Source organism: Mastomys coucha, unplaced genomic scaffold (genome assembly GCF_008632895.1).
Source record: "Mastomys coucha isolate ucsf_1 unplaced genomic scaffold, UCSF_Mcou_1 pScaffold20, whole genome shotgun sequence".
NCBI classification, from domain to species: Eukaryota; Metazoa; Chordata; class Mammalia; order Rodentia; family Muridae; genus Mastomys; species Mastomys coucha.
The window spans coordinates 28,884,127-28,901,874 of record NW_022196903.1 but is presented as its reverse complement, the minus strand read 5'-3'; the positions used below and the strand labels follow the sequence as shown (position 1 = coordinate 28,901,874).

The 17,748-nt window shown below is 41.0% G+C and overlaps 1 protein-coding gene and 1 long non-coding RNA gene across 2 annotated transcripts in view; one reads left to right on the top strand and one right to left on the bottom strand.

Annotated features, from left to right (window-relative positions):
* Positions 1 to 17,748, bottom strand: part of Exoc4 (exocyst complex component 4) — a 750,249-nt gene that overhangs the window by 61,308 nt on the left and 671,193 nt on the right. Inside the window, exon 15 of the mRNA XM_031381454.1 lies at positions 2,718 to 2,859. Within this exon, the coding sequence (XP_031237314.1) occupies positions 2,718 to 2,859 (142 nt within the window). The remainder of the gene's footprint in view (positions 1 to 2,717; positions 2,860 to 17,748) is intronic.
* LOC116098697 overlaps positions 1 to 17,748 on the top strand; it is a 62,347-nt gene that overhangs the window by 43,907 nt on the left and 692 nt on the right. Inside the window, exon 3 of the long non-coding RNA XR_004121912.1 lies at positions 17,425 to 17,496. This is a non-coding gene — a long non-coding RNA (uncharacterized LOC116098697). The remainder of the gene's footprint in view (positions 1 to 17,424; positions 17,497 to 17,748) is intronic.

Sequence of the window (17,748 nt, the reverse complement as noted above, 5' to 3'; positions counted from 1 at the left end):
CTTTCTTCTCTGTCCACTGAATTTATCTATTCATAGAAAATGCCTGCTTCATTTCATTATCGGCTTGAAAATAAATAGAAAACAAATCTAAAAATTATCGTAAAACAAATCAGAAAATACATAGCGAAATGCTTTATTTCAAGACAAGTTAATATAAGAAATAAAGTCAGGAATAATGCTGAGCACAACAGATCCCAAGCCTGCAGGCTACTTCTTTTGTTCCACTCTCAGGGTGCTAACAAGCAACAGAGAAGTAGTTCATTGTGGGGAAGGCAAAGAATGCCAAAAGCAAGTGGCATATAAGGAAGTGATATTCACATGCCTCAAAGCCATCCAAGTTTTAACGGAATCTAAATATATTCCTCTTAACTGTAAACCAAACTTGTGTTTATACTTTTAAAACATAGATGATATAGAAACTTCAAATTAAATATTTAATCAACTTTAATATTGTTCCAAAAACCACAGAAGAAAATGTACTACCAGGTCACACCAGGCTTTCTGATTATCTGGTGATCTAATGGTTGGCACCGCTGCCTAGGTAGTGATAAACTTCTCAGAGTGAACACCTTGAGATCTTGTATTCTGAAACCTCTAATCCGTATCCCTGACCTTTTACTCCTTCAGTTTGTCCTGCTTCAGTTAGATGATATCAGGCACACACAGGGTGATGTGGCCACAAAAGCACGGTCCAGGCTGCCCTCAAACTTGTAACACTCCTGTCTAACCCTACTCATTATGTGAGCCTTTATCTCATTGCCACCCATTCAAAGCCAATCTGTCCATAAGTTCTGCGATTTCTACTTTTAGTATATGTTCCAAGTCCTACATCTTTCATATTTCCACTTTGTCTCTTGGATGCTCCTAACAGGCCTCAACTGGTAATCCTAGTTTTTCTGCAGTCCCATTTTCATACAACATCCTTTAAAAAATATTAATTACTGGCACCCCTCCTATATTGGAGAAGCCTCTCCAATGGCTTCCTAATATACTTAGAACACACTTGGAACAGTTCTCTTGGTCTTGAAGACCTCCAGTGTATCAGACATACAACTGCTTACAATTAGAGCCCAGATTGTCCTTCACATCATTCTACCCACCCTCCACCATTCATCTGGTTGCAAATGTGTTAGGCTCTTCTCTGTGCCTCCAACTTGCCTGGACTGTGTCTTAGGACCTTTCTGAGCAAGGCTCTTCCCTGAGACGTTCTTTGTCTAGGTTTTGTTTGGATGGCTACTGTCACTTTGCCATATGTCCTGTCTAAACAACTCACTTCCTAGTTAACTTGTATACACTGTCTTTTCCAGTGTACCTTTGCCACATGTAGCTACTGAGCATGTGGAGTGTCCTCACTATGATGCACTCTGACTATAAAATGTGAAGATGCCAAGGCTTAATACAGAAAATGAAAAGTAACTCACTGTTTCTTTGTTAACCTTGTGTCAGTGATATATATGTATATATATAAATATATATGTACTTACATGCATATATGCATATATGGATGGCTAAACAAAATATACTTCATTTTGTTTCCTTCCTTCTACATTTCCAAATGTAGAAGCTATTGAGAATCCTGTACTGAAAAAATACTTGGGACCAAACATTTTTGAATTTTATAATATATTCACTGAATTATTTGCTGGGAATATGAAATGCTTAAGTCCAAAGAGCAGTTTCGGGTCTGAATTTGCAATTAAGGATGCTCAACCTGTATAAGCTATGTGGCTTGCATCTGCAGTTCATGCTATAAAATTATTTACTTATTTAATTTATTTGTGTGAGTACACCTTAAGCTAACAAGTGTGGAGGCCAGAGGACAACTGAAAGCCAGTCCTTTCCTCTCATCATGTGGCCCGAGGATTACACACAGGTCAGCAGACTTGGAGACAGGTGGCTTAACCCTCTGAGCCATCGCTGGCCTCTCATTGTTATTTATTGCTTTAGCTATGACTATCTGAGAGTGTCTTTGTTGCCTTATTTGTGACTGGCTGGCTGCACCATTAGAGGTGTGGGGACCTGCAGTATTTTGCTCATAGTTGTGTCCCAGTGTTCAGAGCATAGCCCGGTACAGAGAAGACACCTGTTAAAATGCTTAACAAATGAGTGGACAATGGAAGACGCGCATCTGAATGGCAGTGTCTTCCTGCTGCAGGGGAAGGAATAAGGTATACTTAAAACCCTTCTCTTGGATCATTCTTTTCCTTCATCTCCTCAACTGGGTTTTGAGTTTGTTGAAGAAGGGCTTTGTGGTTCTTAGATATAACTTCTTAATGACTTTTAAAAATACTGATGAGTCCATACTTTTGACTTAATACATGGCAGAAGTGGTACAAATTATTCAAGATTTCCTTCATAACATCTAAAGTAAAGTGAGAACTCCTATTCTCACTTTAAGAGGAAACTGAAGCTTTGTAAAAATGACCTGTTAGCTGGCCCTCAGATCACCCATATGGTTGGTGTGCATGCTCAAAACCAGGTTGCTTCACAGGACACATACCCTTGAGTCATCTCACTCATAGTCCAGCATATGCTCACATCCTTTAAGAACACTGAATACTGCTAAACATCATGCTCAGGATAAGAAAAGGACAACATCAGCAGCAAAAACTAAAATTATGGTGGCACTTGATTCCCCCCACCCCCCGCTGACAACACGTGAATTACATCACAGAGAGCCATGACACCATAATTTTCTGTGCTTAGTTGGGTCCTACCTCACTTCCAGATGCAAGACGAGCAAGCAGCGGTCAGCCATATCCTGGAAGGACTTGGCAAGCTCACTCAGTGTCTGCATGATCTGTTCAGACAGTGGGGGAAGGTCCATGTTCACATGGCTCTCTTGAGCAGGGGAAAGCACTGGAAGAAGAGAAGGCAAAAAGCAGTCATTTCATTAGATAGCTACAGGTTTTTCTGCGGTGTAGATTATCTAGCCATCTTGCTGTTTTCACTACTTTGGCAGCATTAGAAGTCTTAGGTACGCTAGACTCTTGTTTTTACTTTTATTTATTTTACTTCTTAATGCTGTGTGTGTTGCTATTTGTGAGTATGAACGCATGTTTCTGTGTGCCACAGAGTGTGTGGTGGCCAGAGATAAAGCACCACTCCACACTGAGGCAGCTCACCAGTCCTGTCTTGTTCTTCCTTAGTGTTAGCATTCTGTATAAACTCCACCTCCACAGATACCTGGCAGCAGCCAGGTATGTTCCTCCCCATGGTTACCTGGCAATGGCCAGGTAGGCCTGGCCCTCCAAAGGGGGGCTGCTTGCCCCCTCCTCTCTCTTTTACTCCTGCTTTTCTCCCTTGCCTCTTCCCCCTTGTTCCCCCTCTCTCCCCATTCCCTTCCTCCCTCTCTCCACGTGGTCATGGCCTTCCCCTACTTCTCTACTCTCTCCTTCTGCCTTTCTCTGCCTCTGCTACCCTCTTAGCTCCCCTCCCCATGCCCTAAATAAACTCTATTCTATACTATACAGGCGGGTGTCTGGTCCCTCAGGGGGAAGGGATGCCTCGGAATGAGCCTGCTGAGGCACCCCCTTCCCCTACACCTCGCCAGAACATATTCTTATAGCTCTTTCTCTTTTTATGATTACAACAGTCATTCCCTTGCTTCAATCAATGTCCCGAAACAGAAGCAGTTTCAGAGCTTGTGTGCCCTGAACAAGCTTGTGTAGCCTGTGTCTCCTGTATATTTAAGTTACTCTTCAGCTTCTGGCTGCACGCTCACAGCAACACTGATGAAGGGAAAATTAGCAGCCCTGAGCCAGCTGACTATACATCTGAAATACCTGAGCTGACATAACCCCTGGATCTGTTTTCAATAACTTCAAGAATTTTCCTGGCATCAATTGTACTTAGCTCTGCAGTCATTCTCAGGCAGGTCAGAACTCAGTACTGAAGATACCTCTGTTGACCTCTCTCAAGTCTTTCCCTTCCCAGGAGACATTTCCCCAGTCTTTAATCTCTCCAAACGACTGGACTAAATTGTTTCATAATTCTCAAACCCTATTGACAGAAGTATTCCATCTGTCCTAGATCACTCCTGAAATGTAAGTCTCAGAATAAACATTGCAGGCTAGCCAGTCTATAAGAAGTGATCACTTGGGTTGTTCTAGAGGCTATGGCACTTGTACTGAGGTCTAACATCTGGGGGGTGAGAGAGAATGAGGTGGTTGTGGGCCACATTTAATTCACATGTAACTTAAGAGCAGTGCCAGGCCCTAACAGGGCATTTTAGGATAATAGTATAGCTACTTCCTCTAACTTTCCAAGGACTTCCTATCTTATTATGGAGATGTTTGTGCATTTATATTCTCTGCTGGTGTATTTGCAAAATCCAGCAAATAGAATCAGTCTAATGTCTATTAAATGGATGAGTAGATAATGAAAATGGGCTGGATTACATGGAATATTATTCAGCCACAAAGAAAATGAAATTATGAAATCCACAGGTAAATTAACAGAGTTGGAAATAATAACTCTAAATGAGAAAACTCAGATCCAGAAAGACAAATGCCACACGCTCCTTCTCATATGTAGGTGTTAGTTTTGAATTTTTAGGTATTTATGTTTACATTGGAGAATGCACAGAAGTTGGGAAACTAGCAAGAGGACATAAGGGGACTTCAAAGAAAAGGGGGATAGAATGTGAGTGATATAAATGTAGAAAGGGCAGTAATGGAACATGAGGGGCTAGGGTAGGAGATGAGGGTAGAGAAGGGTGTATAGGGGGAGGATAACTCTTAAGTCCTCTGAAAATATAATATGGAAACCTACTAATATAGAAGCTTACATGAGTGCGCACACGCGTGCACACACACAAATACACACACACTTAAATGGAGTTAACCTATAACAAGGGGACAGTGCTTCCTTCAGACACTATAGGGTATAACATAAGAAGCCCAGCACCAGATATTGTTTACTTCTTTTTGATTTGCTGGTCAATAGGATTTCATATACATTGCCAAGGCTATTGTCATTGGTTTCCCTCCAGAGCTTGATAATAAGACCCTACGGCTGAAGACACTGCATATCTGAATTATAGGACATGGAAAAAAAAATCAAGCTAATAATGATCTAGGTCTTCCCTACTAGCTAGGATTCATAGTGCTAGAAGGTTCTATGGATGCTATGAGACAAGAAATGTCATCAACAGTCTCACCCAGTGAACCTTGTAAGCTATAATAATGACTGGTTTGGCAAAGATATATACATCAGTATAATAATGGTAGAAGTATCAGGAGAGTAATCAATTATTTTCTGTTTCATTTTAAAGCCCATCCTCTAAGATGGTCTTCACTTCTAGTACCATCAACTGGGCCAAAAATTTATGACTGGCCAAGTCATAGGCCTACTACTATTATTCTGCTAACTCAACATAGTAATAAATGCCTCTTAAGTTTTTATCTTTATACCCATAGACTGATTCCATGATCAACCCAAAATAGAGAAGCTTCCTTTTACAGTAGATGGCGATTAATACAAAGAACCACAATAGGCCAATATGCTGAGACTGTGGAGTGCTCAGTTCTAAATGTCAGTATGCTTTTGCTTATCTGTGTGAAAACTCTTCTCTCTGCCAGAGCAGAGGGCTTGGGTCTTCTGGAAGAAGGGTTCCTGGACTTGGGGCCCACAGGATCTGCTGAGACATCACTAACTCTGGAAACACAAAGTCAACAACGGCCCATGCCATGTCTAAATGGGACATCTATATTATATCCTTTCCGAGAAAGGTTTGAAGATCATTGAGGAGGAGGGTATGGAGGGATTTAAGAGTCAGAGGGACTGGATGTCCGCAGTGGAACAGTGTTTGCTGGACAAGGCAGCATAGCTGCGAACATGAACTCACAGTGCACAAGACTTGTACAGGTTTAAGTCAGCCAAAACTCTAGAATGGATGGGGGAGGCACTCATGAAGCTCCACCAGTATGTAAGGAACTGTTGGCATCCGATGGCTGTAGAGGGGAGGGAGAATCAGTTTTCTTAGGGTGTGTAGGCTCTGAGCAACTACTCATCCTTCAGTAGATGGTCCTACACCTAGTACATACAGGCAGCACTAAATAGACTAAGGGCACTAAAACACTTAAAAAGAAAGGAGAGTGTGCGTGAAGTTGTGTGAGGGGGAATGGTGGTGGGAATAAAGGAAGAGATAGAGAGTGGATTTTATCCAAACAAGTTTGTATATATGAATAGTAAATAAAATATTAAAACATTTAAATAGATTTCTTAGGAAAATACTGAGCAGATGAAGTAGGAGTTTTGTTTGTTTAAGCTTCTCATGGTTTCTTGGAGCTCACTAGCGATAATTTGGTCACACTAGTCAAGACTTCTTTTAGCTCTCAGGACTCTAAGCTGCCGTACTTACCTCCTGTCTCTAGCATGTTGCAAGAACAAATTTCTTCAAATATCTCTGCCTTAGTATCTTGTGTAAAGTAGGAACAATTGTGTCCCATAATGGTACATGGGTTGACATAGGAAAACTAAAATATTAGCACGTAAAGCTTTCTCAGTATTCATATAAATCAGAAACATAAAAAGCCATTACTTTCCTTTAGTCTTTTATTTGTCCAAGTTATATCTTAATAACTGCAGCCAGGAATGATCCCATCTATCTCAACGTTCTGTTTCCAGTCTTCAATATGTTTTGCCTCTTTGGTACAGAAGCCTTTTCTCAGCTGGAGTACCTGAGTCCTTTACAAAAAGGGCAGCACAGGACCCACTGAGACGTCACTAACTGACTTTACAGGGTAGGAGGCAACATGGCCGAGGTAGTACGCATTGTGATTATGTCTTTCCCTGGACTATCAAGCTCAAGAGAGGGCCAGAAACATGATCCAGGCATGTAACCTTTAAGGCTAAAGTTCCTCTGAGAGTCAGATTCTAAGATTAAAACACTGCGGCACAGGCACAACCAAGTGAATGCTGTTCAAGGGAACTGACCTGGAAGGAGGAGGAGAATACAGTGATGGAGATTTAAAATTCTAATAATCCCTGCACTACCCTCACTGTTCACTAACTCGCTCTCCTGGAGAGTGGACATAAAACACTGCATTTCCTCTCAAATGATAATATTATTCGTGTTGTTTTATGGCAAGGCAACATCACTGCCATCATAATGTTTCATGTGGCAGGCTAGATGAAAGCAACTTTAAGTAACATTATTATAATATTTCAAAGCACTTTAGGGCTTTTAAGGCTCTGAATTCCTTTCCTTTGTGACACAAAGTCTAGTCCACAGCATTGTCTGTATTCATCAATGAGAAGGGGCAGAGATTACTCTAACATTGTTCTCATGGTCTCAAGCTCCAAAATACTATAACTGACCAAATACTATAAAAAAATATTTTGGGTAGAATCCATTAAAAAGCTAGAAATTCTCCATTTCTATTATACAAATAAATAATTTTACTATGTGAAAACTGACCACACACAATGAAAAACAAAACGAAACAAAAAATGAATACAATAAAACCAAAATCCAAAACAGAATAGGCAAATGGCAGGTTCAGCTGCTAAGTAAAGCTTGCAGTGGCCACGGCAGGAGCAGTGTGGAGTACTGGAAAGCTGTGCATTTTGTCTGATTGTTAGTTATAGCGAAACTATGACATGTATTAAAGTAACATGATAACTTATGCCCAGAGCTTCCCTGAAATGCTGGCTTGTAAATTCCTGAAGGCTTCCTGAAGTTTACGAAGCTTTCTTAAGGAAGAAGACATAGACTGATCAAAGGAATGCTGAGCGTGGCAAAGACAGCATAGAAGAATTAACTGACTCTAAATGTCAAGTGACAGTGTTGATAGATTTTGTTTATCGGCAGGAAATGAGGTTATTGGAAACACATACCTCACACCACACCCCATACCTATACACACCATATTCACTCACCCACCCATCTTATACCTACATCACACACACACACACACACACACACACACACACACACAAACGCACACACATCTGCACATACCCTTCTGGAGACTGATTCTGTATCCATCATGGAGGCTGCTCTTCATTCTGCCACAGCCCCATGCGTCCTGAACTTTGAAAATGTTAGTAATTGATCACCTCTTTAAGACATGCACTCTGAGCAGCTGTTCTGACTGTGAGAAAGGTTGACATCTGATCATTCACATGCGGCCACTATATATGTAAGTATGGATCTTTTAAGATTCCTAGCTCACGCTCATGCTGAGGAAACTGGAGCTCTCTCTATCAAATCCATTGTTCTAACAGGAGGAAGATGAATCTTGTGCTCTCAAACAGAAATAGCTTTTCTTTTGCAGAGACAATGGATAAGGCAATCTCATTTCTAATCTTCACTCTCGTGAACATATGCAATGTTCACTATCTGCAGCCCTGGGGTTGCAGAAAGAAGTGGCCTTGTGTCACAATCTGGGAAAGCTTCAATTAGAGTCCCGTGGCGCCCCTCAGAGACTGCTGATTTTTGTGGTAAAAGAAGCAGCTGTGGCTGGTACCACTCCTTTCTCCCCCTACTCCTCCTTTTCCTCATGCAGGAAGTAAAGGTCAAGAATCAGGTCAGTTGTTTAAGAATTGAATTCACTGACCAACTTTGTAGTGGTGGGGCCAAGAAAATAAAGGGATGAAGAGCAAGGAAGGTGAGAGCTTTTCTAATTTGGCCTTAGTTGGCATTAGGAATGAGTAGTCAGGTAATCAAATTTAGATAATCAGTAAAAGGCCAGCCTGGCCACTTTTGGGTGAGCACAGACCAAGGTATTCAGCCTTCTGGATGAGGAAATTAACTTACTTCTAGAAACCAAATTTCTTTTAAACCAACACATATCTGGAGAAACTGATATAGCTGTGTCTACCTAATAGGAATGGAATGTAATTTTTCCTGTCTGAAAATGCACAACTCGAGGGAAAGGTGGGAGAGTTGTTGGTGTGCTCGAAGATATGTGTCTAGTCCCTGAGGAATACGGGACCAGAAAGCCTGTTTCAAACTCTTTTTTTTTTTTTTTTAAATTTCAATATATATTTTATTTCACTTCTTTCTATTTCTCCCTTGTTACCCTAGTTCAGGTCATTATCATTATTTTTGAGAGCTCCTTTGCTATATTTCTTCTTGGCGGGGAGGGGTGTTAAGGCAGGATTTCTCTGTGTAGCTCTGGCTGCTCTGGAAGTCACTCTGTAGACCAGGCTGGCCTCAAATTCATAGATCCTCCAGCCTCTGCCTCAAGCATACTGGGATTAAAGGTATGCACTACCACATTGGCAAGATCTACTGTCTGAACCGTGAAGCTTATGTTACTCTTTTTTTTTTATTAGATATTTTCTTTATTTACATTTCAAATGTTATCTCCTCTCCTGGTTACCCCTCTGAAAAAAAAATCAAAAACAAAAACAAAAACCAAACCCTGTTTCCTCTCCCCTCCCACGGCTCACCAACCCACCCTCTCTCACTTCCTGGCCCTGGCATTCCCCCACACTGGGGCATAAACCTTCACAGGACCAAGGGCTCTCTTCCCATTGACGACCGACTAGGCCATCCTCTGCTACATATGCAGCTGGATCTATGAGTCCAACCATGTGTGCTCTTTGGCTGATGGTTTAGTCCCTGGGAGCTCTGAGGGTACTAGTTAGTTCATATTGTTTGTTCTAAGGGACTGCAAACCCTTCAGCTCCTTGGGTCTTGGATCCTTTCTCTAGCTCCTTCATTGGGGACCCTGTACTCAGTCCAATGGATGGCTGTGAGCCTCTACTTCTGTATTAGTAGGGCACTGTCAGAGCCGCTTAGGAGACAGTATATCAGGCTCCTGTCAACCAGCACTTGCTGACATCCACAATAGTGTCTGGGTTTGACGACTGAATATGGGAAGGATTCCCAGGTGGAGCAGTCTCTGGATTGTCCTTCCTTCAGTCTCTGCTCCCTAGTTTGTCTCTGCAACTCCTTAGATGGGTATTTTGCTCCCCCTTCTAAGAAGGAATGAAGCATCCATACTTTGGATGTTTGTGGAGTTTCTTGAGTTTCTTGTGGTTTGTGGATTGTATTTTGGATATTCTGAGCTTCTGGGCTAATATCTACTTATCAGAGAGTCCATACCATGTGTGTTCTTTTGTGATTGGGTTGCCTCACTCAGGATGATATTCTCCAGATCCATCCATTTCCCTAAGAATTTCATAAATTCATTGTTTTTAATAGATGAATAGTACTCCATTGTGTAGATGTACCACATTTTCTGTATCTACTCCTCTGACATTATAATTAAACCATTTCAGTCTGCTCAGTGCTCCCTACTGTTGAGTCTCATGCCCTGAGGAGATGCCTAACTGACAAACGAAACAGACCTGGTTTCCAGGTGCTCACAGCATCCCTACTCCCTACCTATTACAGGGTTGTTTCTGGCATACCCTGCCTTCTATACCAAAGGTTGGGCAGCCCTTCTCCCAGCTGTCCTTCCACACATAATTCTTTCTTATGTCTCATTTACCCTCCTGACCTCTTGATCTAGCTCTTGCTGCTCCCTCTTTTGATGTGGCTCAGGGTCATGTCCATTCAGGACTCTCCAAGATGTCCCCTTCTGTCTGGCTATGTTCTCCCTTTTACCTTTAATAAATGTTCTACTTGATAAAAAAAAAAAAAAAGAAATAGATAGGTCTTACTGTTTAACTATCAGCCAGCCCCAGCACTGCTGACTTCAGACTTCCTGCTCTATCAGGAAAACAAAGGCCCTCTCAAATCCCCTGAACAGAAAAGAGTAATAACTTGGTGGTGAGTGAGGTCTGGAGTCACAGCCAGTCACAAGCATCACTTCTTTTGGCCCTCTCCTACCTTGCTTGTTTGCCATACACCTGACACTCAGCCTTAACTCTGGAATTGCTTCATTTTCCCCTTTGAAGGCCCTCAGCATGGACCATAGAGCTGAGGCCTTGAGTCCCCCTTTCACCACAAGGTGCAATTCTCTTGAGTCCTCTTCTTTGTTCTAACTGCCTTAAAGCACTCTTTAGCCCAGGGCTAGTTTTATAACTCACTGACAGGAAAACAAAAACTGAAGAGCAGATCATTGCTAAAAGGAAGTTTTTGATTCTAATCTCAAAAAAAGTTTTCCACAAGCTGATGGGAAGGGCGTACTGGCCCAATTAGAAGCTTCACCTCCTACAGACTAGCCTTCATGGTGCTGGAAGGTACCCTGCATGCTACTGGAGAAGGATACCACCCAGGCACAAACCCTGCAACTCACAACAGTGACCTGGCTGCAAGATGTAGTGGGACAATAGCAACATAAGCAGATGGCAGCAATATTAGATTTAAGGCCCATTACATGGATGACTTCTATACCTGACACTGCTAACATGGCCAAGACCCTGAGACAATAGGTCATGAGCATGAAGAAAAACCTAAGACTATTATTCTGCAGGTATGTATAAATGAGTGAATGAATGGATGGATGAATGACTTCTAGTGACACACTGCTCTACCCATAGACCAGTGCCTCACTCAGCCTTCAGTAGAGAAGCGTCTCCTTGCTGTAAATGGAAACTAACACAGACATACATAATTGACATGCTCAGAAGGCTGAGCAACCTTGGACCACACAGAGAGAGAATATGATGCTGGGTGGGTAGGGATGGGGACAGTCTGGGAGGGGATGGAAGAGAGGGAAAAGATGATCAAAATATATTGTATATAATTGTTAATTAAAATGCTTCCACACTACTTCTCTGTTCTTCTCCAGCCAGCTACCCTCTTAGTAACCTCCACACTCATGCTACCCTCCTTTAGCACGTATTCCTTTCCCTCATAAGATCTCAGATTCTTGCTGAGTGTTGGAAAGAGCCCTCAACAATTGCTTTCTCTACAGCCCTGCATCCTACTAATGCCTCAGTGTGCCACAATCAGATTTCTACTTTCACTACATTATTAAAATTACTCTGATATCTATTTATAAAATTCAAATTTCCAAACCCACAGGATAGTTTCCAATGCTAACACCATATAAACTTTCTGTTACATGAAGCACCACTGGCCATTTTCATCTGTTCTGGCTAATATCACTTCATCTCTTGAATGCTCTTCATCCTCTCTGGCATTCCCATCTCTGCATCCTCTTCCTTCAGCCTTCCTATAAATGCTAGCTAGGGTTGCCTGGGACCATTTTTCTCGACTGGTCTCCCTTAGTTCTATGGAGTATGGCTGAGCTCAGACATTTCTGACACCTCTTCTATTATTTATGAATTCATAAATTCATGGCTTTAAAACTTCATTTCATTAACTCGTTATAAAAACCTTCCTGCCTCTGTACATCCTACAGGCATCTCAAAACTAAACACATTATCATTCCTTGTAAAATTTATTTAAATTACCTTCCTACCAGTGAAATCTAAACTATATTATCTTTGACTTTTTCTTTCATTAAAGGCCAATTTTTGCTTACACTAGTTAGCATTTATTTTTCTAATATTTATTTTTCTTTTCTACACCAAGTGCTACTTCTTTGGTTTAGACTTCTTCTCATCTTTGAATCCTGTAACCAATGTCTCTGCCTCTTGCTTGATCTTTCAAATCTAATAAAACACAAGGTAGATAGAGCTAATTACCTGAGGCATAAGTATGGTTCATCATAATATTCTCATTATAAGACTTTCCAGTGCTAGGGGGTCCAAGCACGGGGTTTGTAGCCAGGCTTTCCATGCCTGCTGCCTTTCCTGGGCATCACAGAGCTTTCCATGCCAGGCACATGCTCCACCACTAAGCTGTACCACCAATCTCTATGATTTACTTCTGTAAAACATTCCGGTTCTTCTCAAACATTCTGGTACCATTTTCTCTTCTGTGATTCATCCCTTCCCTAAATCTTACCTTTTGACCTCCACACTTTAAAGCAAATCTCTTAATTCTATCATGAGGTTTTATCATTCAATACTTGTGGTGGTTTATACTTTTTAAATAATTACTCATCCATCCTAGGGCACAACTAGTGATTTATCTATATATTTTTTCTCCATCCAACTCTAGTAGAGCAGTTATCAAATCCCATTCATGTGACTGTTAATAAACTGATTGTTTATTATTAGCTTGTCTCTCAACCAGATCACTAACACCTTTAGGGCAAGAATCATATATTTTCCATAATTGGTCAGGAGAATAACTGGAGGCATTATATAAGTCAATAATGCCCTTTTAGTTAAATTGAACTAGTGATTTTAATTGACTAGCACAACACAACAAAGAATGCACATAATAATTAATTGTAAAGATTAGGAAAAGAAAAATACAACTCACCATTCACTACTCTCTCAGTTTTCTGGGTACAATATGGGGCAAGAGTGGGGATGAGGAAGTCGCTTGGTATAGCTCTTTTTCTGGGCTGTTCAGGAAGCTTTCAGATATAAAGTTTACCGCAGTTCTAGTTAATTCCTACAGCTCATGAGCTTTCCCTGCATGTAGTGTTGGTTCTTGTAGCCTTTTTATTTTTAGAACTAGTCAGTCCACCTTGCTACAACAGAGATTTGGGCCCCCATTTTTTCTATTGACATAAAATCCTTGGCATGTCAAATACTCTGCATCTCTCAAGGAAAGCCAACACACTAACTGTCATGGAGAAGCAATCAGTCAAGAGCATTAGAATGTCTCAAGTGGCTCCACAGCCCAACATTAACCAGACTGAAATCTGTTTAGGTCTTAAAAATTAGTTGAAATTGGACTCATTCACACCCAGAAGAGCATCTGTTTTCAAGGATGCAGCTGCTACACTTTCAATGGCAACTTACTGTGACTTCTTTAATTGATTCATATGAGGATGTCCTTGTACATTTGCAATATTATCTAAAATTGTTATAATATTAGCTTAGGCTACTATCAGCTGTCAAGAAAGTGATAAACTGAAAAAGGAGAGATAGTTGTCATGGCAGGAAAAGAAAGGTTAACCCAGTAAATTCAAATATTATAGAGGATAGAAAAAACACACTGAAGAATGATCTCAGGAGACTTCTCATTGGGAACACTTTAGGAGATCAAATTTTGGTAGAGTAATTATTTCTGAATCCTATTCTTATGTGTACAGAGATGACAGCCGCTACATAATGATCTCTGCTCTCACCTGAGATCAAATTAGTTATTTTCCAATCTTCAGTTTTCCTATTTAGAAAATTGTGGCAATTACATCTTCCTTGCTCTGAGAATAATATGTTATTAGGTCTTGTAAATAATTTTGAGATCCTTTGATAGTGTTATCAGGCTGAACAGTTAGAAAAAATAAAAATAGGAATGATGACAAAGTGTATGAGCTTACAGAATCAGTGAGGATGGTGACAGCAGCCCCTCCATCTAACTTTCTTCCCGTCTTCAAATGCCTATGTTATGTGCTACCACTGAGCCAAGCACTGACTGTAGATTTTAAACTGTCCAAGCTATTCACAGCTCCAAGTTAGATTCCAATGCAGCTTGCTCTACCCCTGTCTTTATGCTCTCTGTACCACTATCCATACTTTTTATCTAGGCCCTTGGCATACTTGCTTATTTTCCTCTACTCCCATGCTTTGGACACTGTAGGCATTTTATAACTGTTAAGTGATCTGGTTATTTAGAAAGCTTCTTAGTCTCTGAAATATGTCAGGGATTTTCACTGGATCAGGTATCTCTTGTTCATTACCTTCAACTTTTATTAATAAAAAGGGATTCTAGTTATTCTAAATGGAAACTTCTCAGCAATATTTTTTGTGCATGTGTTTACATGTGTGTGCAACATGGTAGTAGAGGAAGATAAGCAAGTATTCCAAGGGCCTGGATAAAAAGTATAGATAGTGGTACAGAGAACATAAAGACAGGGGTAGAGTTAGCTGCATTGGAGTCTAACTTGGAGCTGTGAATAGTTGACAATTTAAAATCTTGGGTTTCTTCTTCAGGAATACTGACTACCCATGGGGTTGGCTGGGAGCTCACTGATGAAGCTAGACTGCTTGGCTATGAGCCCTGGGGAACTGGAATGCCCAACATTTTTATGTAGGTTCTGGGGACTGAATTCTGTCTTTTATGCTTGTGAGGAAGGTACTTTCCAGACTAGATTACTCTTTTATGATACTGTCCACATCTAGGTATACTTAGGTGCACTTTACACACAGACCTCAGGTTCTGCCACTATTATCAATCTCTTTATCTGCAATAATATAATCATTTCCTTTTTTCTTTCTGTTTTTAAGATAATGTTTTGCTAAGTACCCCTAGGTGGCTGGAGTTCACTGCGTAGACCAGGCTGGACTCACTTTGCCATAATCTTCCTGCCCCTGTCTCCTGAATGCTTGGATTGCAGGTATGCACCACAGTTCCTGACTCATTTTGTTTATTTTATTTAGCTGCTCTTTCCTAAACTTCCAAATTATCTCCTTCCTACTTTTTTTCTGGGGTCCTTTTTCTTCAAGGGTGCTTTTTGAGACAGGGTCAAAGTCTTATCTTTGAACTTGGCAGTTGGTATAGAGCTGAAGATGGTCTTGAACTGATCTTCCTGCTTCTACATGCTAGGGTAATAGATGTGCACCACCACAGTAGGCTCCAATAACCTAGTTTTGAGTTCCTCGTTATGATTCTAAATAAGGCAGAGAGCTAAGACATATGTTGGTCCTCTTCATTTTATTTTCTGTTCAAAAGACAAGGCTCGTTTTCTGCAAATAATAATGAGCAGCTAGGTTTAAACTAGCAAAGTCAATTGATTCTGAAACCAATGTGTGAGCTGACTTGTTCTTTAACCATCAAAATTCTGACTTCAAAAGGATGGGTACATATCCCTGCTGATCAGATTATCCTGCACACACAGACAAGCTTATAAGTAAGTTCTAGAAATACAGCTTTCCTATGAGACTGTTAGTCAACAAGCAGGCCAACTTCTAGCCATTTGATTAGTTTGAATAAGAAATGTCTCCTACAGACTTGTGCTCAGAATGCTTGCTCTCCAGCCAGTGGTGCTATTTTGGGAGAGTGGGGAATCTCCAGGAGGTGGGGCATGGTTGGTTAAAGTTGGTCACTAGATATGGGCCTTTACACCTATCACTTTGTGCCCTGGTTCCAGTTCTGGTTCTTCTTCTTGGTCTGCTGTTATGTGAGGTGTCTCTGTCATACTTCTAACTTGAACTCCATGCTTTCCCTGTCACAGTGGACTGAGAATCCTCTGTAACTATGAATCAAAGTAGATCTTTCCCCCAATAAGCTACTTCTCTCAGGTACTTTATCACAGCAACACGAAGGTCACTGTAGATGTGTGCTCTCTTTGGTTCACAGTCATGGGAGAACTAGGGCATTCTTAAATGAGAAAGGGATTCTTAAAAAAACAAAAACAAAAACAGAAACAGATTAAGAGTGAAGAAAAGTAGAAGTTCATTACCAGGAAAGAAAAAAGAAAGGCTGTGGGATCCTGGGGGAAGTTTCAACATTTTTCTGTTTTCGTATAATGAGGTCACTCAGCTGATGACATACTTGTGTTACAGGGAGAGACTCTTACTCCAAAGGGAATGCTTTATGTGGGCACAGGAGGCAGAGAGCTTCCCTTCCTCCATCCTATTTGCTGTTTAAATAAGGAAGCTTACATCTACTCTCCTAAGTGCTTCACCTAATGCTTCTGAGAAGCCATGCATTACCTTATAGAAATAATAACACATGCCTGTCCTACTCCTGCAGAAGCTTAACACTTTGGATGTCCAAAAGGTTTATTTGAGGGCCTATTATAAATCCCTCCTAACATCCAAGGCCAAAACCTTCAAACTCTAAACAAAACCTCACAGTTTTAGGGATACTGAGTGTGGTTTCCATCGGACACCATATTCTTTTGCTACAGGAATATAACTTATCCTTTCACATTTGCCTCCATAACAAATTTTTTTTTAAAGATTTATCTTATTTTATGTGTGTGAATGTTCTGCCTCACTTATGTATGTGCACTACTCTGTGCCTGCAGAGGTCAGAAGAGGGCATCGGATCCCTCAGGACTGGAGTGAAGGACTTCTCAGGTCCTCTGCAGTAACAACATGTGCTCTTATCCACTGAGCCATCTCTCCAGCCCGAGAACAAACCTCTTAACAATTGCATCTTAGTTTCCTTTTCCTCATGTGATAAAATACCTTGAGAAAGCTACTCAGGGGAGACACAGGATTTCGTTGGCTCACAATTCCAGGTTACAGCCTATCACTGCAGGGAAGTCAAGGCTGCAGGAACTTCAAGTGCAACACATCCACGGGCAAGAGCAATGGATCATGCATGTATGCTGGTGTTCAGCTCCCTTTGCTACTCTTATGCAGTCAGGAACCCTACCTTGGGTGTGGCGCTGCCCACAATGAGTATGTCTTCATGGCACAATTCATGTAATCAAGGTAATCTTTCAAAGGCATTATTAGGGACTCCTTCCCAAGTGATCTGAGGTCTTGACAAACTGACAAATTAATACTAATCATAACAAATTATAAGCTTTATTTTCCTTACAGACAGGACCTTGAGGGTTGTTGTGTGGACCACATGAAGGAAAGTGGCATCTAGAACTTACAAGAAAGCTAGAGGTATGCACTGGAGATTACCCCTCTGTCTCTCTCCGATGTACTTGACCTGTTTCATTTTGTACTTTGTCTACCTGCAATATCCCTAGGAAAGAATTAAGTATGTGGCAACATATCTTCTTGGCACAATTCACAGGATATAGCTCCTGCTTACATCCTGCAGAGGGCCAACAATACTTGCTGAATTTAACCTTCAAGTTAAGGACAAACCAACCAACCAACCAACCAACCAACCAACCAACCAACCAACCAACC